The sequence below is a fragment of the Perca flavescens genome, chromosome 21 (assembly GCF_004354835.1).
Source record: "Perca flavescens isolate YP-PL-M2 chromosome 21, PFLA_1.0, whole genome shotgun sequence".
NCBI lineage: Eukaryota > Metazoa > Chordata > Actinopteri > Perciformes > Percidae > Perca > Perca flavescens.
The window spans coordinates 2479377-2507177 of record NC_041351.1 but is presented as its reverse complement, the minus strand read 5'-3'; the positions used below and the strand labels follow the sequence as shown (position 1 = coordinate 2507177).

The 27801-nt window shown below is 39.8% G+C and overlaps 1 protein-coding gene and 1 long non-coding RNA gene across 2 annotated transcripts in view; one reads left to right on the top strand and one right to left on the bottom strand.

Annotated features, from left to right (window-relative positions):
* The window catches only part of LOC114548083 (glutamate receptor ionotropic, delta-1), a 674316-nt gene extending 658314 nt beyond the window's left edge, over positions 1-16002 (top strand). Inside the window, exons 15-16 of the mRNA XM_028567790.1 lie at positions 6934-7174; positions 15189-16002. Coding sequence (XP_028423591.1) covers positions 6934-7174; positions 15189-15668 — 721 coding nt within the window. The 3' untranslated portion in view covers positions 15669-16002. The remainder of the gene's footprint in view (positions 1-6933; positions 7175-15188) is intronic.
* On the bottom strand, positions 6049-25053 carry LOC114548085 (uncharacterized). The gene is made up of 3 exons (XR_003691321.1): positions 24721-25053; positions 6910-7291; positions 6049-6506 (listed from the first exon to the last, which is right to left on the bottom strand). It is a non-coding gene; the product is annotated as an uncharacterized LOC114548085 (long non-coding RNA).
* Between the last annotated feature and the right edge of the window lie 2748 nt (positions 25054-27801).

Below are 27801 nucleotides of genomic sequence, written 5' to 3'. Positions count from 1 at the left end.
TGGTGAATTTTTCCGACATACTGTACTATGACTTTTTAGTACATACTATACTTTGACTTTTTTTGTACATACTATACTATGACTTTTTTATGACTTTTTTCGACATACTATACAATGACTTTTCTGACTTTTTTGTACATACTATACTATGACTTTTTTATGACTTTTTTCGACATGCTATACTATGACTTTTTTGACATGCTATACTATGACTTTTTTCGCCATACTATGACTTTTTTCGACATGCTATACTATGACTTTTTTCGACATACTATACTATGACTTTTTTATGCCTTTTTTCAACATACTATACTATGACATTTTTCAACATACTATACTATGACTTTTTTGTACATACTATACTATGACTTTTTCATGACCTTTTTCGACATAGTGTACTATGACTTTTTTCGACATACTATACTATGACTTTTTAGTACATACTATACTATGACTTTTTCATGACTTTTTTCGACATACTATACTATGACTTTTTTATGACTTTTTTTAAACATGCTATACTATGACTTTTTGTACCTTTTTGCCTTTTTGTACATACTGTACTATGACTTTTTTCGACATACTATACTATGACTTTTTAGTACATACTATACTATGACTTTTTTATGACTTTTTTTGACATACTATACTATGACTTTTTTCGACATACTATACTATGACTTTTCTGACTTTTTTGTACATACTATACTATGACTTTTTGTACATACTATACTATGACTTTTTTGTACATACTATACTATGACTTTTTATGACTTTTTTTGTACATACTATACTATGACTTTTTTGTACATACTATACTATGACTTTTTGTACATACTATACTATGACTTTTTTTTGTACATACTATACTATGACTTTTTTGTACATACTATACTATGACTTTTTTGTACATACTATACTATGACTTTTTTCTGACTTTTTTCGACATACTATACTATGACTTTTTTTCGACATACTATTCTATGACTTTTTATGACTTTTTTCGACATACTATACTATGACTTTTTTGTACATACTATACTATGACTTTTTGTACATACTATACTATGACTTTTTTGTACATACTATACTATGACTTTTTTCTGACTTTTTTCGACATACTATACTATGACTTTTTTCGACATACTATTCTATGACTTTTTATGACTTTTTTCGACATACTATACTATGACTTTTTTCGACATACTATACATGACTTTTTTGTAGATACTATACGATGACTTTTTTATGAATTTTTTCGACATACTATACTATGACTTTTTTGTAAATACTATACTATGACTTTTATGACTTTTTTCAACATAATATATTATAACTTTTTAGGACTTTTTTGTACATACTATACTATGACTTTTTTCTGACTTTTTTCGACATACTATGACTTTTTTATACATACTATACTATGACTTTTTTGTACATACTATACTATGACTTTTTTCTGACTTTTTTCGACATACTATACTATGACTTTTTTGTACATACTATACTATGACTTTATGACTTTTTTTGACATACTATACTATGACTTTTTTGTGCATATTATACTATGACTTTTTTGTACATACTATACTATGACTTTTTTGTACATACTATACTATGACTTTTTTCTGACTTTTTTTGACATACTATACTATGACTTTTTTGTACAAACTATACTATGACTTTTTTCAACATATTATACTGACTTTTTTCGACATACTATACTATGACTTTTTTCGACATACTATACTATGACTTTTTATGACTTTTTTCAACATACTATACTATGACTTTTCTTCGACATACTATACTATGACTTTTTTATGACTTTTTTCGACATACTATACATGACTTTTTTGTAGATACTATACGATGACTTTTTTATGAATTTTTTCGACATACTATAATATGACTTTTTTGTACATACTATACTATGACTTTTTTATGACTTTTTTCGACATACTATACTATGACTTTTTTTGACATACTATTCTATGACTTTTTTATGACTTTTTTCGACATACTATACTATGACTTTTCGACATACTATACTATGACTTTTTTTTTTCGACATACTATACTATGACTTTTTGTACATACTGTACTATGACTTTTTTCGACATACTATACTATGACTTTTTAGTACATACTATACTCTGACTTTTTTCGACATACTATACTATGACTTTTTTATGACTTTTTTCGACATACTATACATGACTTTTTTGTAGATACTATACGATGACTTTTTTATGAATTTTTTCGACATACTATAATATGACTTTTTTGTACATACTATACTATGACTTTTTTATGACTTTTTTCGACATACTATACTATGACTTTTTTTGACATACTATTCTATGACTTTTTTATGACTTTTTTCGACATACTATACTATGACTTTTTGACATACTATACTATGACTTTTTTCGACATACTATACTATGACTTTTTAGTACATACTCTCCTATGACTTCTTAGTACATACTATACTATGACTTTTTTGTACATGATATACTATACTATTACTTTTTTCAACATACTATACTATGACTTTTTTCGACATACTATACTATGACTTTTTAGTACATACTCTCCTATGACTTCTTAGTACATACTATACTATGACTTTTTTGTACATGATATACTATACTATTACTTTTTTCAACATACTATACTATGACTTTTTGTACATACTGTACTATGACTTTTTTCGACATACTATACTATGACTTTTTAGTAGATACTATACTATGACTTTTTTATGACTTTTTTCGACATACTATACTATGACTTTTTTATGACTTTTTTCGACATGCTATTTTTTCTGACTTTTTTGTACATACTATACTATGACTTTTCTGACTTTTCGACATACTATACTATGACTTTTTTATGACTTTTTTCGACATACTATACAATGACTTTTCTGACTTTTTTGTACATACTATACTATGACTTTTTTCGACATACTATACATGACTTTTTTGTACATACTATACTATGACTTTTCTTCGACATACTATACTATGACTTTTTTGTACATACTATACTATGACTTTTCTTCAACATACTATACTATGACTTTTTTCAACATACTATACTATGCCTTTTTGTCCATACTGTACTATGACTTTTTTCGACATACTATACTATGACTTTTTTTTATACATACTATACTATGACTTTTTTTATGACTTTTTTCGACATACTATACTATGACTTTTTATGACTTTTTGACATGCTATACTATGACTTTTTTCGACATGTTATACTATGACTTTTTTTGACATACTATACTATGACTTTTTTCGACATACTATACTATGACTTTTTTCGACATACTATACTATGACTTTTTGTACATACTGTACTATGACTTTTTTCGACATACTATACTATGACTTTTTAGTACATACTCTCCTATGACTTCTTAGTACATACTATGCTATGACTTTTTTTGTACATACTATACTATACTATGACTTTTTTCAACATACTATACTATGACTTTTTGTACATACTATACTATGACTTTTTTATACATACTATACTATGACTTTTTATGACTTTTTTCGACATACTATACTATGACTTTTTTATGACTTTTTTTGACATGCTATACTATGACTTTTTTCGACATGTTATACTATGACTTTTTTGACATACTATACTATGACTTTTTTCGAAATACTATACTATGACTTTTTGTACATACTGTACTATGACTTTTTTCGACATACTATACTATGACTTTTTAGTACATACTCTACTATGACTTTTTAGTACATACTATACTATGACTTTTTTTGTACATACTATACTATGACTTTTTTCAACATACTATACTATGCCTTTTTGTACATACTGTACTATGACTTTTTTCGACATACTATACTATGACTTTTTAGTAGATACTATACTATGACTTTTTTATGACTTTTTTCGACATACTATACTATGACTTTTTTATGACTTTTTTCGACATGCTATTTTTTCTGACTTTTTTGTACATACTATACTATGACTTTTCTGACTTTTCGACATACTATACTATGACTTTTTTTATGACTTTTTTCGACATACTATACAATGACTTTTCTGACTTTTTTGTACATACTATACTATGACTTTTTTCGACATACTATACATGACTTTTTTGTACATACTATACTATGACTTTTCTTCGACATACTATACTATGACTTTTTTGTACATACTATACTATGACTTTTCTTCAACATACTATACTATGACTTTTTTCAACATACTATACTATGCCTTTTTGTCCATACTGTACTATGACTTTTTTCGACATACTATACTATGACTTTTTTATACATACTATACTATGACTTTTTTATGACTTTTTTCGACATACTATACTATGACTTTTTTATGACTTTTTTCGACATGTTATACTATGACTTTTTTTGACATACTATACTATACTATGACTTTTTTCAACATACTATACTCTGACTTTTTGTACATACTATACTATGACTTTTTTATACATACTATACTATGACTTTTTAGTACATACTCTCCTATGACTTCTTAGTACATACTATGCTATGACTTTTTTTGTACATACTATACTATACTATGACTTTTTTCAACATACTATACTCTGACTTTTTGTACATACTATACTATGACTTTTTTATACATACTATACTATGACTTTTTTATGACTTTTTTCGACATACTATACTATGACTTTTTTATGACTTTTTTTGACATGCTATACTATGACTTTTTTCGACATGTCATACTATGACTTTTTTTGACATACTATACTATGACTTTTTTCGACATACTATACATGACTTTTTTGTAGATACTATACGATGACTTTTTTATGAATTCTTTCGACATACTATAATATGACTTTTTTGTACATACTATACTATGACTTTTTTATGACTTTTTTCGACATACTATACTATGACTTTTTTTGACATACTATTCTATGACTTTTTTATGACTTTTTTCGACATACTATACTATGACTTTTCGACATACTATACTATGACTTTTTTCGACATACTATACTATGACTTTTTGTACATACTGTACTATGACTTTTTTCGACATACTATACTATGACTTTTTTTGTACATACTATACTATGACTTTTTTATGATTTTTTTCGACATACTATACATGACTTTTTTGTACATACTATACTATGACTTTTTATGACTTTTTTCGACATACTATACTATGACTTTTTTACTAATTTTTCCGACATACTATACTATGACCTTTTGTACATACTATACTATGACTGTTTTTGACATGCTATACTATGACTTTTTTCGCCATACTATACTATGACTTTTTTCGACATACTATACTATGACTTTTTTCGACATGCTATACTATGACTTTTTTATGCCTTTTTTCGACATACTATATATGACATTTATCGACATACTATACTATGACTTTTTTGTACATACTGTACTATGACTTTTTTCGACATACTATACTATGACTTTTTAGTACATACTCTACTATGACTTTTTAGTACATACTATGACTTTTTTTGTACATACTATATTATGACTTTTTTCAACATACTATACTATGCCTTTTTGTCCATACTGTACTATGACTTTTTTCGACATACTATACTATGACTTTTTAGTACATACTATACTATGACTTTTTTATGACTTTTTTCGACATACTATACTAGGACTTTTTTCGACATACTATACTATTACTTTTCTGACTTTTATTCGACATACTATGAATTTTTTCGACATACTATACTATGACATTTTTTTAACATACTATACTATGACTTTTCTGAATTTTTTCGAAATACTATACTATGATTTTTCTGACTTTTTTTCGACATACTATACTATGACTTTTGTGACTTTTTTTGACATACTATATCACTATTTTTTTTACATACTATATATATACTATTGCTAATTTAGGCAGTAAAAGTTTGATGCTGTAATCAAGTTTGACTGTGAAATCTTTATACCATTGTACATGCATTTTTAAATCACTTGTTTAATAAAGTGTAACCACAAAGTCTTTATTATTTATACTTCTGACACCAAAGGGGCCTAAATAAAATCAATGACCAAAATAGAGCACTTTATTCATAGTCAATGAAACGGAGTACATACAATGCACAAAGTAGGCTGTGGCTCAGGTGGTACCATGCAGAAGGTAGGTGGTTTGATCCCCATCTCTGCGTGTCAAACCCAGTATTGCTGAGCTATCCAGATGAGTCCTACATCACAGTAAAGGGTTTCTTGTATACAGAAGTTGTGTCGGCTGGTAATGCAGCTTCCCGATGCATTTTCCTTTGGAGACTGTCCTGATGCTGCTGGCCGCTTTGTTGTCTTCAGATCATCGTTGGGCTGAAGCATGCCACCTGTCCAGCTTTAATTAGCTTTCCTGGTGGTTTCTCATAGTTTCTGGTGGGTCGAGGAACACCTCATCACACAGGAGCTTCAGGTCACCCAGATTATCTGTAAAATATGAATAAATCTAGTGACTAACCCAATAGGTTTATGCTGTAAAAACGTCATAGCAATATGTTGAAATAGTGATAAAAAAGTCATGAAAAGTCATCTATAATGTGTTGAAAAGTTATTAGGTACTGTATTACTTCAGGATTTCTGCATATACATTGTTCTATTTTATTTGTTTTAAAATCCAGAGATATAATGAACTTACTACTACTACGAGATAGTAGGAGAGAAGGACCCTCTCCGATGGCTTATTTTTTAATAAATGTTTTTCTCATTGATCTCATTCTGATTGGCCTTAATATCAAAATTTAACAGCTAGTTAATTGATTACAGCGAAAAGCTATTTCACACGTTGCAAATTTCCCGTGAATGAATGGATCTCTCGTTCTCTTTGACTCACCTGTTCATCTCTTCTGCCCCTCAGGATCCTGGAGCTTCAGGAGAAAGGTGACCTGGACATCATGAAGCAGAAGTGGTGGCCTCGCACCGGCCGCTGCGACCTCGACAGCCACGGCAGCGCCCACCCCGACGGACGCTCCCTCAAGCTGCACAGCTTCGCCGGCGTCTTCTGCATCCTGGCTGCCGGCCTGCTGCTGGCCTGCCTCGTGGCCGGGCTGGAGGCTTGGTGGAACAGCAACCGCTGCCGCCAGGAGCAGCCCAAAGAGGTGACCGAGCACAGGGCCCGACGGACGGGCCAGCAGGGGGAAGACACTGCCACACTCTACTTTAAGGATCCAGCAGCAGACGCGAGCCCCGACTTAGTGGAGCTCCAGTACACCCAGCTGTAGAGGAGAGAGGTTTAGGAGAGTAGCGTTAGCGTTGGAGAGCTGGGGGGACAGAGTAGGTACAGTAGATGTGCTCTGTGCCACATAAGCCCAGGCCACTGATTGAAATCAAATTTGGTCTCTTATTATTACCCCTCCTCCATTTTTTTCTTCTTTTATCCGTCCATCACTCCCCCACCCACCTCGTCCTAAACTTACAGACACCAGAGCTCATCTTTTTTTTTTTTGTATGGCATATTCTCTAAAGCACACAGCACACTCCACTTCACCATTACCTTTACTAATACGCTCATAAAACCACAGCTTCTCGATCCACTCGGGAATCCTTTTGTCTTTTGGCTTGATGAATACACTCCAGGCCTTAGGGCGAATAGTGTCCTATTAGCCCAGCATTTCCTGCATGTTTTCCAGCAAACAACTGGGTACACCCCCCACAGACTTTAATGATTCATTCCCACAGTGCCGGCTTTGTAACCATTCAAGTCCTTGGTACTGAATAATTGTTATAAACTCATTTTCTACAGTGAGGCTTTGGTAGTTTCCTGCACCCAAGGGTTCTGAAAAGAGATTATAATTATTAAACAGGAGAGAGATTGCTCGGGTGGAGAACAGTAGTGTTGAACACAGACACTTTAATACTTTTGGACTTTTCATTTAGTGTGAAACCCTTATGAGACGTCAAGAGACGAAAGAGTAATTCATCAAATCCGACAGAACCTTAATGCACAGCTCACCGTGGGTTTTAACATTAACACTGATATTATCACAGTTAGTTCAAATCATTTGCTGTTGTTGCTAATAGATACTCGAGCCTTACTAAGTGCCTACTGAATAAAAACCGTACTGCAGTCAATTACCAGATTGCTCTCTTTTTAATGAAACACACTATAAGAGCTGCGCTGATAGTTACACCTTCACAGGGTATAGAGAGGAAAAGCAGTTAATTAAAAATGAATGCACTCAAATAAATATTAATGAACACAGACTGCAATGATTCACTGGAACTATCTAAATATCAATTAAGGTAATAAAATAATGAACTTTTGTCATCACAAAAGGTCCATATTATGCTGATTTAACACGGAGTTCTCCTACACCACAGAGATACACATAATGTAAACAATTAAGTAGCATAACAGAGTGCTCTTCCCCCTCACAAAACAACCTAAACTGAGTCATGTTGTGTCCCAGTTCCATACTATATACTACTTTTAACATGCTTCAGTGTGAATTTACACAAGTGACAAAAGGTGTATTTGTAAGTGTGGAAAATGTTGCCTAGTAGTGGAATGACTTTGGCAGCAGTTCAGGAAACATACAATGAAAACAAATCTTAGAGAAGTCCAATGTTCTCTCTCTTTTAGCTGTGTCTGGTCTCCACCAAGGGAAATATCGGTCTCTCTAGCTTCTAAATGCTCCACTATCCACTTTCTGGAAAAGAGATTGTTTTGGGGCGAAGGATCTGGAGAACCAAATGTATGAGCTGAAAGAGGCAAAAACAAAATCTGTGTAGAAATACAGAGTTGTCGTTCGGAGTGGGCTGTCACCTACGAGCCAGAAAAAGCTTAAAAAGAAGATAATGTAGCTATATTTCTCAGACAGACATAGGGATGGTGGTTAACATCAATTTATCGTATCTGAATCAGGTAACTGATCTTCTGAATCTAGTTTAGCTTTCAACATTTTCAAGTATTTTTTAAATAGTAAAACTCAAAGATTTGTAGCTTGTCAGCTGAGAATCACCTACACTGAGAGGGTAGTTGAACCATAATGAAGAAACACGGCATAATTGACAATGAACAAGCTAAAGTCCAAACAGAAAGGTGTTAATTAACCCTCAGGATGGGAAACGCTGAGCTAGAGACTCAACACAGAGAAAAACTTTCTTGTGCCTCACAAATGATCTTCTGCTGACTACAGATACTGGCCAAAAGATTAATTTTGTCCTGTCATCACGTTAGTAACGGGATTAATATTAATTAGACAAAATAATCGGCAGCCTTCTCACATTCCCTACATGTTCTTTATTCAGATTCAAAAATGGAAAACACTGAGCAACTCTGTTGGTCTTGTTAGACAAACACTGGCTGCAGGGAGCACGTTATCCAGCCAAACATTGAAGTCATTACGTTGTACATGATTAATACTAATAAGCCAAAAAAGTAATCTGCAGCTTGCTCATTATCCCCACATTTAGATCCAAAATGGAACCAGCTATCGGACCCTGTCAGTACATACGGTAGTGTATACCGTACAGTAATAGTCTGGAACTGGGACACAGGCTCAACATTTGCTTCTTCACGCACTCCTTAGGCCTATACTTGAACAAAAACTGACCTCAGATCTGCATTTTCTAAGTTCTACCTCCACACATTCACCTGCTGTGCCAAACACAACAACAGACACACATTCGGAGGCCGGTTTGTGCGACGGGGGAGGGAGGTAGGGGACAAAATGGAAGCAAAGCTTTGACGTGGATCCATAAACTAAAGTGTGAGCAGAAGTTTAGTTTGGGTGTGTTGCCCTTTAGCAATAAGATTTGTGTCCAATCTCCCAATCCATAACTCCTTGGTACTATCACTTTGTCACGTCTTATTGCAAATTATATGTCAATGTGGACACCCCTGTTATCTATCTCCTCTCCTTCTCTCCATCTATCCTTTTTTATTTTTTTTATTTACACTTGACTGTCTATGATCTCGTGCAGGTTACTAAGGATTACAGACTGGCAAGGGTTTCTGGTCCATTGACATATAATGACATTACAACTGCTTCATCGGAGGGGAGGAGGGACATTTGGACAGACAGAGAAAGAGGCTGGGATGAAGCAGAAGCTATTGATACAGGTCAGAATAGACCTCCTATACAACTATCAAAAATAAAAACGAAAAATACAAAACATATCTGTGCCATCGCCAAGGTTCTTTGGTTTTGTTAAGGGTTGATTTTTTTTTTGGGTCAATTGTAAATCTGCAACTGAGCAGAAACGTGCCTCATACATGATTTTCTAGAAATAAATCTTCAAATATTCCAGTAAATATAAAAGAAAGGTAAACAAGCAAGGCTTTGTATTTAAGGCACTTTACGTGGGTTTACATTTACTAACTCCTAGGAAGCTTTGGGACTAATGTAATGTAGTAATTTTTCCTTCATGTCAACCATAAACTAATTGACATGATTACATGCCAATGATAGACTAATACTTTTATATTTAGTCACTTAAATCTGGGTTTTTTTTTTTTTTTTTTTTAAAGGTGGGAGCTAAACACGTCACAGGTGATGTAATACTTCACAAAGAAGAGTTTTCCTTAGAAATACAAAACTTAAATCAGACATTTTGTCGTTAAAGTTTCTGGCAGCTCATTAAAACTCCCACCGATAAAACCAATACAGTTAATTATCAATTTCCTTATCAGAAAATTAGACAGGAAATTATTTCCAGAGCCAGACGTTTCTGCTCAATACGAAGGAAAAAAACTAGCCCAAATTAATTTGGTTCATGATCTGAAAAACAGGCCGCTTGGTCTTAATTGCAATTCATTTGAATTTAGGGTTTTGCTCTTTGTAGACGACATGATAATTAAAGTTGTAATTGATGCCTGGCCTTGGCTGCTCCACCTTTAACACTCTGCACCCCCACCCCATCATTAGAAACCCTGCTGGGTCTTATTAGTGCCTTTCTGTTTCTCCTTGCTTTGTTCATCTTTAACTGTGTGGACACATTTCATAATTGGCTGACCGACCTCACTTTTATATGTTCGTGGCGTGTAGAACAGAGTAAATAACGGTTACACTATGATGGAAACTACAAGGAACCCTGCAAACAAGCTTAGTGCCTTTTTTATGCATGCCTACTATGAAACAATTACAACTCAATATTATTTATATCCCTTTCTAAACTAAAATTACTCAACATGATATATACTTGTTAAAGCTGAACAAGCATCCTCAAAATATTCTTATTTGAAAGAGAAAATTGGAGATGTGTGCAAAAAGTAAATGTTAAGGAACTTAGAGACATACATTGGGTTAGTCATGAGTGCTTAATATATATTCTTCAGACTAGTTGCATTCAAGTTATCAAAGCCCAGTTGAGTGTGCAGTATTTCTCAGTTAAGTAGACTATTACTGACGTAAAGCTGGATTACATTTATTTTTTAGTTAATATCAAAGTTTTCATGGATGTCTGCCTCTGAGAAATGTCTTAAAGTGAGCATCATTATGTCCACTATAGAGGTAGTCAAGCAATGCATCAGACCTTAGAAACTAACTCATCTTATAGTGAGAGATGTTAATATCTGCCGGTTATTTAAACAAAAGAGAGGGTTTAAATGTTTCCAAGGATCCAAAATGAACCAGAAACTGTTGTTATCACACTTGAGCACAGCCCACTCAACAGTTGCAGTATTTGCAAAGTCGCATGAGGGAAAGTGATTTAAAATCCCCCCCACCGGCAGCTCTCATTAAAAGAGCTGTTTGTTTTCCAAATTAATGGAGGCTTTCAGACGCCTGTTATTTTCTCCCTCTGCACTAGCATCAGCAGCCTGTCTTTAACGACCAGCTGAGGTTTAATCCCGGGCATTCATTCATTCATTTATTTATTTAGGCAAGCTGCCAATTTGACGCCACTGAAAACATATTTTAATGATACGCCAGTCCTGAAACAATAACCTGGAGTGGGATGTTTTAATTGGCTTTGAGAGGAGCTCTTTGAGACGGGAGAGGGATCACTTAAACATGCCCAGGCCTCGTGGATGAACACATTGTATGTTTATTTGTTCCTTAAAGGTTTAAACAAAAGGCAAAGACAGATGCTTAGCCTCAGCGGTACTCTACCACGGTGGATCAAGATGCACTGAGACGCTGATGTTTCCTCAAGTGTGCATTCACAAGCTGTGCTGGCTATTACACGCAGTTTCACAGGAAGTGCTCTCTCCAACACTCTACCTCAACACAAAGACTTAACACTTAACTATCAGAGACAAACTGCTACTCGTTTTATTTCATTAACCTCTCATTAGCTGCTTTCCTGTTAAAGGTCCAATGTGTGGGAATTTCTCCCATCTAGCGTTAAGATCATTATATCTCAATCAAGTCTCTCGCGCAACGCAGTTCAAAGTACGTATTACAGCTACGGTAGCCTTCACGCTTCAAAAAGCCGGTCTATTGCTCTTTGCAATATCATTTTTCTTTTTCTGGGCGAAGAAGAAAAAGAAGAAGAAGAAGAAGAAGACTCCTGTTCCTGAAATTTGGATTTTGAATACGTGTGGTTTCCTTCTTCAAACTACGATACCCATTAGCAGCACCTGTGAGTTTATCATGTGACAGAGAAAACGTGAAAGGCGGAGCAGTATGTCCTGTATGTCCCTCACCGGCTAACGTATTTCTAGATGCAGCATGAATATGGAGCGTCTAGCCCAGTTCATGCAAACGGAAATGTAAAACATCAAGCCAAAAGGAATACTTGGAATTGATGGTGGTGGTAAATTCATGAAAGTTTGTGAACTGGCAACACAGATTTTGATATCGAACTAACTGAACACGTTACACACTGGACCTTTAACCACGGATGTAGCTTCCACTGAGGACGCAGGCTACATTAATACCGCTACATTTTGGTTTAAAAAGGCATATCTTCTGCTACGTTTCCCCCTCTCATTCTCCTCTTTGCAGTTCATTGTTGGGATCCTAAAGACGGTCTCCAGCACACCTCTGTCTAAGCTAGGAGTAAAACCTTCACGCAGTAACGCACATACAGCCTGTCGAAGGCAACAGTGTCCAAAAAAAAATGGTTCTGGAGGCTCCCTGCCACCGGCCATATCCTCCCTACTCTTGGTTAAACATGACTATCGAATACGAATATCAGAGTCAGCCAAAACATAGTAAACTTACACAACATCCTCTGCAATTATGTTTTCGCTGATGGAAACGTAGCTATTTTTCACACCATATCCCTAACCCAGATAGAGAAAGACATAAGGTTGAAACTCTGCGAATATTTTCCTTTAATGATTTAGTGACAGCCGTGGTTAAATAATGAATACAGGTCACAGAGTTCTGTTGGAAATGGCACGTGTATCTACCATAAATCTGCCCACAAATGGCTACTCTGCCAGCACTCTAGCAGAAGAACATCGTCTCCATCTGTTTACAGTGCAGCCAAATAAACAGCGGATTAACCAAACACAAGTTAACAACTAAAAATGTTAATATTATATATATATTGTAGATGCATTTTGTCAGGCCTAACCTCTGTGGCTGCTTCACAATAAAAGCCACCCCGCGGTGTTCAGCGTAAAGCAGCAGTAGGAACTGTTTAGTTTGCATTTGCGTTAATGTAACTCACGCCCACTCTGCCAGGTATAATCACAGACAGGTACTTAGATAATGTCAATAAATTAAACAAGCCTACAGTATATTATGTTCACAATTTAATCAAAAATTACGTTTGAAATGAGGAAAATCTGAAGTATTACAACTTTAAAAATTAAGAAAATACCTAAATTAAGATTATTCTTTCTTTTAAATGACATGTGGGATGCTAGTAACACTGCAACATAACTGAATATCTGTGTGTATTGATGTTAATGTGTCATGTGCATTGTTCTGAATATCACTTGTGTCACTGTGATGAGTTATTGTGACTAATATCATTGTACCTCTGAGTTGAAGTGACTCTGATCCTGGAGCCAAGCCATGCTGCGTTCAGGAACACTAACTGACTTCGCCGTTTGTTGTAAAAGTGGCTGGTTGTTTTTAAAATCCTCTCCAAAAAAAAACTGACTGCAGCTGCATTCATTAGCACAGCGGCAAACACACGTGAAGAGACTTCAGATTCAGACTCTAAAGCCTCACTTGATATGCGAGTCAGGCCTCCCATCTTTGTCTTTACACCTTGTCCTTTACCTTCCCGTGACCCAGTGTACTGAAGCAGACCTGCGGTTCAACAGGGAAACACTCAAGTGTCTATTAATGCCTAACAAGTATGCATGGCGGCAGTCAGCAGGAGATGCAGTGTCAGCCAAGTGTTGATTAAATTGTTGTGATAGCGAACCAATTCTCCGATCGAACTGCACAGAGTGTACCGGCTCCAAGGACACAAAGGTAAAGGAACACATAACTGAAAATATTTTCATTTCTACTTAAAGCTATCCTGCACCTGGCGCAGCGCAGCACAAAGCCCGACCCAAGTGGCTTTGCTGGTTTAAAATCTACGCAGTAGTCAGTGTCCCGTCCAGCGTAGGGTACTCATACAGACAAAAATCTGAAGACGAGTAAATACATGTATTGAGAAAAGATATCTGCCAAAACCTAACAATTTGCTTTACTTTTAGACCAAAATACCAAAGTTATTTCTCTAATTATACTTGAATTTTAATCTTTAAACCCAACTATCTGCCTGTTTTATACTCTGAGGTCAAATGAAGCAGGAATTCAAGATCCAAATTCAATCAAAAATCAATCATTGCTTCAACAGAGGTCTCTCAATCCACTACACTTCATGAAAACCTTGAGTTAGTCTTTCTTACAAAGAAAACGCAGCCTTTACAACAAACAGCCTTCAGTCCGTTTGGCTCCAGGATTGTTTTTCTCCAGACATCAAAACCTTTAATATTCACTGGCCAAGTTTGATTTCAAGGTGCACATACAAATTGTTTTTTCTGTGGCCTCAGTTCCCACTGGGCTCTTCGTACAAAAACAACAAACCCAAACAGCGGTCGGTCAATTCAAAACAACTGGCCACGTCCTAAAACAATGAGAATGCATGGAGCACCAGCAGACCATAAAACAGTCTGAGAAACCGGCACATCGCCAATCTCAGCCTCTGTGTCCCCTCCTTCTCCCTCCCTCTGTCTCTCCTCTATCACCCCAATCCCCACTCCTCCTCTTATAGGACAAGGAGGTGAATCTGGAACAGGTGCATCGTCGTATGAACAGTCTTTTGGACGAGGACTTGGCGCACAAGCAGATCCCCGGCCCCTCTATCGAGATCTCTGCGCTGGACATCGGCAGCATGCAGCCCAGCCAGGCCTCTCAGATGCCGGGGCCGGAGTCCGTGCGGGACTGCCCGCACTCGGGCCTCGCTGTGACCACCTTCCTCCCAGGGGAGGGGGGGCCGCCTCCTCCTCTTCCCCACCCTCACCATGGGGGGACCCTAGGCAGGACACATCATCTGTCCCAGGGCCCTGGCAGCAACACGTTGCCCCTGCACCAACAGCTCAGCAGCGGCACCATGCAGTGCAAACACAGGGCGCCCAACGGGGGGCTCTTCCGGCAGAGCCCTGGCAAGACACCCATGCCAATGTCCTACCAGGCAGTCTCCGCAGGACCCATACCCGAAGCCATTGAGGCCACCCACAGTACATCCATTTAGGGATTAAAAAAAGGGGAGGACAGGGAGGGGTCAAACTGCATCGAAGATAAGTTTCTGTCCGGACTTTGGTTTGGTTTCGGATGTGATGGGGGGTGTGGGGTTGGGGATCTCTAGAGGAAAATTATTATAGAAGACAAAAAACATAAATGTACAAAAGATTTTGTATCTCACTACCTGTTCAGAAAAGCCGATGTGACGGGAAGACAAAATAAAAGCAGGAAGGATTGGTTGGCAGGTGTAATTTTTCTCTTGTACATATCTGTAAATACCAAGAGAACGAAGTGAGGTTAAAGTGTATTTTGAATATTCTCAATTTTTTGAAGTTGAGTTATAAAAAAACAAATAAAATAAGATAAAAAAATGTAAAAAAAAAAATACCTAAAAATATATATATACATTGATGAAAAAGTTATGACTGTTTGAATGGCTTTGTAAATTTTGTTCGATATGAAACAATGACGCGAAATTCATTGTGATTGTTTTCTAAGTGCCGAAAATTAAACGATGTCTCTCCACAACTCATCGATGTAAAACGACTACCCATGATGCACCGCTGTAGGGGACATTTTAGTATTGGAGACCTACTGTTATGCACCTCTGTACCAACCCGATATATATCTTCAGCATCGGACGAAAATAATCACAATTTATTCATTTTTTCTTTTTTCATTTGTATTAAAATTAAATATATAATATACATTGTTTTTTCAAATCAAAAGTCTACATTCATTTTCTTATGTTGACTGTAAATGATCTATCGTTCCACAATTTTGTGGGGGAGGAGGGGGGGCATATTTTACACACAGCTGAGTGGTTTGTTTTTATAGTAGCTTTTTTATTTTGGCACCAGTACTGTCCAGCTGAGGAGTTTTAACATGAGAAGAGATGAAGGAAGGAGAGACAGTTAGGCTGCAATCACACCTACTGCTGTCTGACCGACTCATTTAACGCATAAACACAGACCTCCAGGTACTGGAGACATTCATCTGCATGTACAACAGAACAGAACGTCTGCAGACTTTCCCTTTAAGTTGCCAGCTAACGCTAGTGGTAGCTAGCTAGCTAGGTTAAATCTTTCAAAACAAATCTAGTTGTAGTCTTGCAACGTGTGACCCTGCAAGATCCCCACACTACACATGACGACAGTCAAAGCCCAAGCAAGACCAATCTTTGCTGGGTTTTGTTAGTGGCCATGATGTTGTGGGCCCTCCTCCACGGGGTTCAGGAACAATTTGATTTTCCACCTCGCTCTGTTAGTGGTGAAGCAGTTAGCTAAGGCTAATGCTAGCAATGCTAAGCCAACGTCACGACCAAACGTTAGTGATTGGTTCTGGCAGATCCAGAGTGGCTCTGGGCAGATCCAATAGTTTTAAACTTCATCAGAGTACACGCCTTCAAGGAAGTTAACACTTGTCAATGGAGCGTGGCCAGACTCTCTGTACAAATGAAATGGACCAGAGTCTGGTAGGACCAGGCTAGAGTACCAGAGTCTGGTAGGACCAGGCTAATGGACCAGAGTCTGGTAGGACTAGGCTAATGGACCAGAGTCTGGTAGGACCAGGCTAGTGTACCAGGTAGGACCAGGTTAATGTACCAGTCTGGTAGGACCAGGCTAATGTACCAGAGTCTGGTAGGACCAGGCTAATGTACCAGTCTGGTAGGACCAGGCTAGTGGACCAGAGTCTGGTATGACCAGGCTAATGTACCAGTCTGGTAGGACCAGGCTAGAGTACCAGAGTCTGGTAGGACCAGGCTAATGTACCAGTCTGGTAGGACCAGGCTAGAGTACCAGAGTCTGGTAGAACCAGGCTAGAGTACCAGAGTCTGGTAGCACCAGGCTTATGTACCAGTCTGGTGGGACCAGGCTAATGTACCAGAGTCTGGTAGGACCAGGCTAATGTACCAGTCTGGTAGGACCAGGTTAATGTACCAGAGTCTGGTAGGACCAGACTAATGTACCAGAGTCTGGTAGGATCAGGCTAATGGACCAGAGTCCCTTGACCAGCAGGTATTTAAGTGGCACCCGACTGGGCGTTGTGATTCGGTCCGGCAGAAACCAGGTTTCCGTAGTTCAGCATGTCGGTGGTGTGAACGCAGCGCAACAGTCTCTGACCTTTTTGTTTGTAATATTTAACATGAAGAAAAAACTGTGTTGTTGAAAGAACTATCAGCTATATATAGATATGTCTTTACTTTTTGATACTATAGAATTTAATGTCAAAACACTTGTATACAGTTTTTGTTTTCCTCCTGCAAAAAAGTGCAGTTATTTTAGTCCGAGAGAGAGAGAGGGATTCCTGATGTGATCCATTGTCTCCTGCAGGGATGACAGAGGGGGTCGTTATCCAAAGTGCAATCAGAGGAGATTCTGCAGGTGCCATACCTCAACTGCTTGTAATATATAGAGGGATCTGATTATGTTTAGTTTTTCTCTGTGGAATACTGTGTGATGAACTATTTTGAACAGGACATATGATAAAATGCAATTAATGTGCATTTATGGACCTAATTATTAGTTTAGATTTTCATTTCCGTTGGCGGGCAGGAAACACGATCACACGCTGTAGAGTTTTCAGGACATGAACAGCTGCTTTAACAGCCAGACAGAAGCTGTTTCTACTAGGGATGCACCGAATCCAGATTTTTGGGGGTTCCGCCAAATACCGAATCCACTGGTTCAGATTCTGCTGACTCCACCTCCCATCCTCAGTCCATGAACACAGTAAAGACATGAATGAAGTAAACAGTGACTGTCCTTCCTTTGCCGTACCTGAAGTTGCTGCATTCTGGCTGCTGTCTGGAGATTCCTTCATGCACAACTCGTATTCTTTCAGACGTTTCAGACCAGATGTTGTAACAGCGGCCATGTTGTGTATTGGTTAGGGTCCTCGCCACCACCAGACCAATCAGCATTGAACAGATTGAACATGTAGCTGGACTTGAATGGCCTTCTTTTGACTGAAAGTACTGCCAAACAACAACTTTTTCTGCTCACCAGTTCCATGTCCACTTTCTCACAGCCTGCTGCATTGAACGCTCCACCTACTTAAACACCTTCCCTCACCAGTTCCATGTCCACTTTCTCACAGCCTACTGCATTGAACGCTCCACCTACGTAAACACCTTCCCTCACGAGATCCATGTCCACTTTCTCACAGCCTACTGCATTGAACGCTCCACCTATGTAAACACCTTCCCTCACCAGATCCATGTCCACTTTCTCACAGCCTACTGCATTGAACGCTCCACCTACGTAAACACCTTCCCTCACCAGATCCATGTCCACTTTCTCACAGCCTACTGCATTGAACGCTCCACCTACGTAAACACCTTCCCTTACCAGATCCATGTCCACTTTCTCACAACCTACTGCGTTGAACGCTCCACCTACGTAAACACTTTCCCTCACCAGATCCATGTCCACTTTCTCACAGCATACTGCATTGAACGCTCCACCTACGTAAACACCTTCCCGTAATCAATGGCGTCGTCATTACGCGTAGTGCAAGCGTAGAGTTCAGTTCCCTGGGAAAAAAATTCAAAAAAAAAAACAATATTCGGCCAAATCAGACGCCCAATCCTGGATTCGGTGCATCCCTGTTTTCTAGTCCAAAAACGTTCCACATTTTTACGTCTGCAGAGGAAATTAAGGGGACCTTAACTTGACCGAATGCAGGACTTCATTCCTTACATCCATTTTGTAGACGGGATGTACTGTACTATTGATGCGGCACTGATGATCAGATAGAAAGTAAATGTATGTATTGTTTGTTTGACAAAAGTCTTTTATTTAAAGATTAAAAACATGATGCTGACTGACTTTGTCCAAAGTTACATCTTCTGTATTCTATTCTCAACAATATATCAGTATCGCCAGACATGAACGTCAATGTTGGACGATTTAAAAGCAGAAATTACGCACGATCACTTCATGTGTCTAATGCCAACGTTTCTACGATAACTGTACATGGGAAATACAGCAAAGTTATGGTCAGGGAAAGATTGTGGTTATGGTTCAGGAATATTTAGCCCCGCTGTTGTATCTTAAATTTGGGTTTCTTTCAACAAAATTGCCCAAAAATGACATGGATGTTTTCAACGCAGTGCTCTTCGCAAGTACAATTAAAATGTTTAAAAAAAAAAACATTCAAAAAATGTTGACTAAGGGCGCTTTCACACCTGTAGTTCGTTTGCTTTGGTCTGAATCAGTTGGTGAGTTGGTAAACTTGGAGCGATTTGCCCTCGGTTTGGTTTGGTTTGGTTTGGTTTCACACCTGGAAAAATCCAAGCGTACCAAAATGCACCATTATAAATCATGCAAGAACGTCCACTCCTCTCATTAGTTGGATGTGTCAAGAAAGTAAATACAGGAAGAAGGTCCTGTGTCTTGTCTAGTGGTCAAACCAGCTCATTTCATTAAAATAATCAGACATTGTTTGAGACATCAGCTCAGACTGCTGAACACACCTGACTACAGGAGACACTAGCTCAGACTGGAGGACACACCTGACTACAGGAGACATCAGCTCAGACTGCTAAACACACCTGACTACAGGAGACATCAGCTCACACTGGAGGACACACTTGACTACAGGAGACACTAGCTCAGACTCAAGGACACACCTGACTACAGGAGACACTAGCTCAGACTGGAGGACACACCTGACTACAGGAGACATCAGCTCAGACTGGAGGACACACCTGACTACAGGAGACACTAGCTCAGACTCGAGGACACACCTGACTACAGGAGACACTAGCTCAGACTGGAGGACACACCTGACTACAGGAGACATCAGCTCAGACTGCTGAACACACCTGACTACAGGAGACATCAGCTCAGACTGGAGGACACACCTGACTACAGGAGACACTAGCTCAGACTGGAGGACACACCTGACTACAGGAGACACTAGCTCAGACTGGAGGACACACCTGACTACAGGAGACACTAGCTCAGACTGGAGGACACACCTGACTACAGGAGACATCAGCTCAGACTGGAGGACACACCTGACTACGGGAGACACTAGCTCAGACTGGAGGACACACCTGACTACAGGAGACCACCTCTTCAAGCAGGTCTCGGTACGCTTGTTTGGTCCGCTTTTGGTGCGTACCAGAGCGTGAATGCCGTGTTCTCACCTGCCCTGACAAACCGCACCAGCGGGACAAACAAACAAATTGACAAAAGAGGGACAAAAGCGCCAAAAACATTGAAAAAAGGCAACTAAAGGCATCGAAAGCCTCGAGGCTGTTTTCGAGGCTTTCAATACTTTGAATGCTTTCAATGCTTTGAAAAGATCCTCAAACAAGGCACTAACAAGGTTTTAAAAAGCGACAAAAACGTTTAAAAATAAAGACAATAGAAGGAATGAAGAAAAAAAAGGCCCCCCCCTACACACACACACACACACACACACACACACACACACACACACACACACACACACACACACACACACACACAGTGTTAGGCGCAGAACAACAGCCTTGTAACTGAAAAACATTAAATAAACATTTCAAATGTCTAGAATCCATCCCTTAATTAATTCATTATAGTATAATTATTTTATGAATTATGCATGACACGTACCCCCTGCAGTCCTCCAGAGTACCCCCTATTTCTTTTATTATTCTAGTATCAAAAAGTTTGCTTCTCATGTGCAATTTCTGTAATAAAAGATAAATACTGCATTATATATATTATATACTGTATTGCCACGGAAAATATCACGATACTATTCTGTATCGAACCCCCCCACACACACACACACACACACACACACACACACACACACACACACACACACACACACACACACACACACACACACACACACACACACACACACACACTCACACACACACACACACACACACACATACATACACTACCATCTGGTGGCCATTAGAGGAACTGCAGCTGGCATTCACACTCATTCTGCAGGGCTCACTGCCACTGTGTGTGAATAGATAAATAGATAGATAGATAAGTAGGTAGGAAAATATATAGATAGATAGATAGATAGAGAGGTAGATAGATAGATAGATAGATAGATAGATAGATAGATAGATAGATAGATAGATAGATAGATAGGTAAATTGATAGATATATAGATAAGTAGGTAGATATATAGATGGATAGATATATAGGTAAATAGATAGATATATAGGTAAATATATAGATAGATAGATAGATAGATAGATAGATAGATAGATAGATAGATAGATAGATAGATAGATACTTTATTGAAGGTCCCAGTAGCTTAAAGACATCACAAACAGGATGATAAAATAACAAATCCACATGAATAATATGGACAATAAAAGAAAAGATACTTAATAAAAACACTCCCCATGAATGTTCTATAAGGGATGTATAAGGATGAGAGGCCTGCAGTGACGGGACAGGGTCTGACCCTGTGGTTCAGTCTGCACTCAGGTGCTCTATGAGAGAGAGATGTTGTGAATATTTCACACACCCGGCCTATTCTGTGCCGTGGAGTCACATCGTTACCTCGGTACAGACGGCACCGAGCCGGTGACATGGCTTCCTGTCCGGGGGAAGACATGAAGCCTTTTCACAGTTCATCCCTCTCTGTTGCATTCTGCCGCCAGCGCGCCTGGCACAAAACATCCCCTGCTCTGTCAATTAGAGGGGAAGATTTAGTGCGACGCACCGGGGGAAGAGGATTTAAACCGACACGCTGAGGGCGTGCAGGATGTCAGCTGTCCTCTGGCTTTATGTTTCGCTGTCACCCCCCTCTCTGCCTGCCTGCCTGACTTGGCTAAATGGTTACATGGCCACCCCTTGTTTTGCAGACAGACTGACACACCGTGGGACAGGTGATCTGATTGGTTTAACTGGCAAGCTGCCTGATTGGTCGCAGGAGTTCAATGAGATTAGATAGATTAGAATAGATTTTCCCCAAATACAGGAGACCTTCCTTACATCCAAACCTTTTGTTACCCCCACAGACTGTAAAGTGACATCACTCGTTGGTTTGTGGACTGCCGTTTTGATGCCCAGAGTTTTGGCAATTTGGCTTTCTCAATATTAGTATTTTTGAAATCCAACAATGACCTGGACAAGAAAACGCGTTGGTCAATGAGACTAACGATACCAGAACTCAGGGATCAAAACTGAGACGATAGCTTAAAGTCAAGAAGGTTTACTGAAGTCCAGCATCTAAGTTTACAGAAAACAATTGTGGGTTCACAAGGATGACCCCTGGGGCCCTATCTTGCACCCGGTGCATTCTGGGTGCGCTGGTCTTACAGGGAGGTGTGTTCAGGTGCATTCTGGGTGCGCTGGTCTTACAGGGAGGTGTGTTCAGGTGCATTCTGGGCGTGCTGGTCTTACAGGGAGGTGTGTTCAGGTGCATTCTGGGTGCACTGGTCTTACAGGGAGGTGTGTTCAGGTGCATTCTGGTCTTACAGGGAGGTGTGTTCAGGTGCATTCTGGGCGCGCTGGTCTTACAGGGAGGTGTGTTCAGGTGCATTCTGGGCGCGCTGGTCTTACAGGGAGGTGTGTTCAGGTGCATTCTGGGCGTGCTGGTCTTACAGGGAGGTGTGTTCAGGTGCATTCTGGGTGCACTGGTCTTACAGGGAGGTGTGTTCAGGTGCATTCTGGGCGTATTGCTATCTTGAGGCAGCGGGAAGTGATGGTCCCATTTACCAACAAAAACCTGGACTAAAGTCAATAACGCAGCATTTCATTGTTATTTTAACAGAGCATTAGTAAAATGCTCCTAGGCTCGTGCACAGCTCGTGCACACTATGCTTGTTACACACACAGGGACGCACAGCAGCACACACACACACACACACACACACACACACACACACACACACACACACACACACACACACACACGCAGAAGATCACAAATAAAAATATTACGGTGCAAATCCTCCATCATAACAGCAATGCTCCAAGGTCCAAACGCGCCTGGCTTTTAAAGGGAATGGGAGATGATCTCTGATTGGTTGATTGCATGTTACGCCCAAAACACACCTCTGATTAATGAAGACACTAAGGACAACCCTTTAGAACCAGGCGCCCGGCACACACACCCTTTTTTACCACCGTCAAACTAGCAAAAGTGGATTTGGACACGCCCTAAACACACCTACACCAGGTGCTTCATGTGCGTTTGGATCGTTATAATAGGGCTAGATTTCCCTAACCGCAGACTATGTATACAGCACAGCCTGTGTCAGACTATGAACGCCATCTATCCAATTCCTAATCTTTAACCACTTGCTTGGTGTCTCTCAGCTTTCTTTCTCAGCTCTTTACACACACACACACACACACACACACACACACACACACACACACACACACACGCAAGATCCAACCCCTCCCGTTCCACATGATCATATGGTACAGTCATGCCTACACTCAGATTCCTGGACTTATGAGGTACTCAGAGCTTGAGCTAACTAACTGTGTGTTCCCAAGTCTATACATACGACTATAAAACTGAATAATATAGAAATATTTCTACAATTCCCACATTCTACTCACACTCTGACGTTGCCGCTTGGTCACCTCCGTGGCAAAACCCCTGCTAAAATATAATATCTATGCATTATCTGCTATCCTTGGACAACTTAACTCTCAGAGCACTCAGAGCACTTAGTGCTTTATACGACACACATTCCTCTTCCTCCCTGCTGCTGAGTTGTGCCGTCAGGATAAAACACCTCATTACTCACTTTACTTCCAGCAGCTGGAGGAAATAAAAGCCAATATGAATGTGAGAGTCCAGTTGTGCCGGGCAGTTATGGGCCATTATACGGTTACAGGCTGAGCCGCTGTCACGCGGGGGGAGATGGGTCAGTGTCGGTAAATCAAACGGCTGACAGTGTGAAGCCGCGGGGTTATTGTAACGCAGCAGAGCTGTGCGCTAGGAAATACCGAGCTGGGGCGACTCAGGAGGCTCGTGGCCGTGTAATGGAAGCCAAACTGTCGTCATAAATATGCAGATTCACTCAAAAAAGTGCTGCAAAATCATGCCGTGAATGCTTGCAAAGCACTTACCGAAGACAGGAGGCCAGGGAAGACACATTAAAGCTGCGAGCAGCGCTGATGACGAGCGTGTAGCGTGCTCTCTATTAGCCCTAGTTCGTGTACTATCAGGAGATCGGAGCATCCGTTTTTATTTAGCGATATAAATCCCTGATGAGCTTTGAAAACCAAAGAAGGTGCTTCAACCCTACATTTCTATATCAGAAATAATAGTAATGATAATAATTAGAGATGCACCGATTACAACTTTCTAGGCCGATTTCCGATTTTCATTATTTTCTAAGTAAAAAAAGTTCAAAGGTGACTCCAAATCCTCCAGCATTGAGCCTCCACAGGCAGCACACTCAGCCCAGTGCATCATCTTTTGGCTCTTTGTATGGCATGGACAGAAAACATCGCGACCAAAGTCCCAAAAATAAATCTTCTCTTAAAAACTGTTGGTCAGGCACATCCTCTGATTGGTTCACCGAGTGAACTCGTCCTGACCCACACACGAAAATATGTATTTTCTATCTTTTCTTTAATAGAGCATGTGTTGAACAGATAAGGGATCACTATGAAATTGAACTATATAAATTACTCTGGGTGTGGGACATTCACACACATCTAAAGTACAATGTTAGTAATAATAATAATAATTTTACCCAATGGGGAAATTACAACTTAAATGTAAATGGATTGTTCTTATATAGAGCTTTTCTAGTCTGAACGACTACTCAGAGCTCTTTAACATGGTACAGGAACCATTCACCATTCACACACTGTGGCCGAGGCTGCCGTACAAGGTGCCACCTGCTCATCAGGTAAACATTCACACACATTCACACTCCGATGCACAGCATCGGGGGCAACTCGGGGTTCAGTGTCTTGCCCAAGGACACTTCGGCATGGAACTGCAGGGCCAGGGATCGAACCACCAACCTTCCGATTGGCAGGCGACCTCTCTACCATAACCTTAACCCTTACCCTAACCTTAACCATCACAACTAAATGCCTAACCTTAACCCTTACCCTAACCTTAACCATCACAACTAAATGCCTAACCTTAACCCTTACCTAACCTTAACCATCACAACTAAATGCCTAACCTTAACCCTTACCCTAACCTTAACCATCACAACTAAATGCCTAACCTTAACCCTGACCCTCACCCTAACCATAACCTAATTATATCCCTAATCCTAAAACCAAGTCTTAACCGTCAAACAGCCCTTTAAACTTGGGGGTTCCAGCATTTTGGCCCCACAAAGCTGTCAGGACCCCACAAGTATACTGGACTCCTGGTTTATGGACCCCACTAATATAGTAAAACAAGCCAACACACACACACACACACACACACACACACACACACACACACACACACACACACACACACACACACACACACACACACACACACGTCCTTTTACATGCACTGAGATGTCAGAGTAAGTGGACTGCAACTGCTGAACAGGAACCCTGAGAGGTTCGGTGCCTTGCTCAAGGGTTAGGGACACACCAGGAGGTGAACTGGCACCTCTCCAGCTACCGGTCCGCCTCTGTATTTCGGTTCGTACGGGGACTTGAACCAACAACCCTCCAGTTCCTAACCTAACTCCCTACGATACTGAGCTACTGACTCCCAAAATATATGTAAAATATGGGTTTTGTTGTTGTACTACTTAATTGTAATTACCCAAAAATAACACACAACGCTACTTTCGGTGAATTTTGGGTGTTTTGTTAACATTTTTTGCATTAAATAAAATAAATTTAAATGTTTGGAAACAGTATCCTAACTGAACGTTGACTTATACCAGTCCGTGATTATCCTATCTTTAATATTAGTCTGAATAATTCTCAATTTCTGCTTTTTTTATCTCCAGGATTAGGTATAATTTTCTATAAATGAGGTTTATGACTAAGAGGGGACATCCCTAACATTTATGCGTTGGTTTAGCGCGTGATGCCTGCAGTATGCTGATAGATAATTACACTGATCACTCACTGTGTCTGTCGGGGGAAAGAAGAGGAGACCTGTTGTTAGGGGAACAGAGACAGTTTTAGGCCTAAACTATGCTTCTTCTTGGCTCGCTCTCACACACACACACACACACACGCACACGCACACGCACACGCACACGCACACGCACACGCACACGCACACGCACACACACACACACACACACACACACACACACACACACACACACACACACACACACACACACACACACACACACACTGCACCTGAACACACCTCCCTGTAACACCAGCACGCCCAGAATGCACCTGAACACACCTCCCTGTAAGACCAGCATGCCCAGAATGCACCTGAACACACCTCCCTGTAAGACCAGCACGCCCAGAATGCACCTGAACACACCTCACTGTGAACAGACCAGACCAGCGCCCAGAATGCACCTGAACACACCTCCCTGTAAGACCAGCACGCCCAGAATGCACCTGAACACACCTCCCTGTAAGACCAGCACGCTCCAGAATGCACCTGAACACACCTCCCTGTAAGACCAGCACGCCCAGAATGCACCTGAACACACCTCCCTGTAAGACCAGCACGCTCCAGAATGCACCTGAACACACCTCCCTGTAAGACCAGCACGCCCAGAATGCACCTGAACACACCTCCCTGTAAGACCAGCACGCCCAGAATGCACCTGAACACACCTCCCTGTAAGACCAGCACGCCCAGAATGCACCTGAACACACCTCCCTGTAAGACCAGCACGCTCAAGAATGCACCTGAACACACCTCCCTGTAAGACCAGCACGCCCAGAATGCACCTGAACACACCTCCTGTAAGACCAGCACGCCCAGAATGCACCTGAACACACCTCCCTGTAAGACCAGCACGCTCCAGAATGCACCTGAACACACCTCCCTGTAAGACCAGCACGCCCAGAATGCACCTGAACACACCTCCCTGTAAGACCAGCACGCCCAGAATGCACCTGAACACACCTCCCTGTAAGACCAGCACGCCCAGAATGCACCTGAACACACCTCCCTGTAAGACCAGCACGCTCCAGAATGCACCTGAACACACCTCCCTGTAAGACCAGCACGCTCCAGAATGCACCTGAACACAC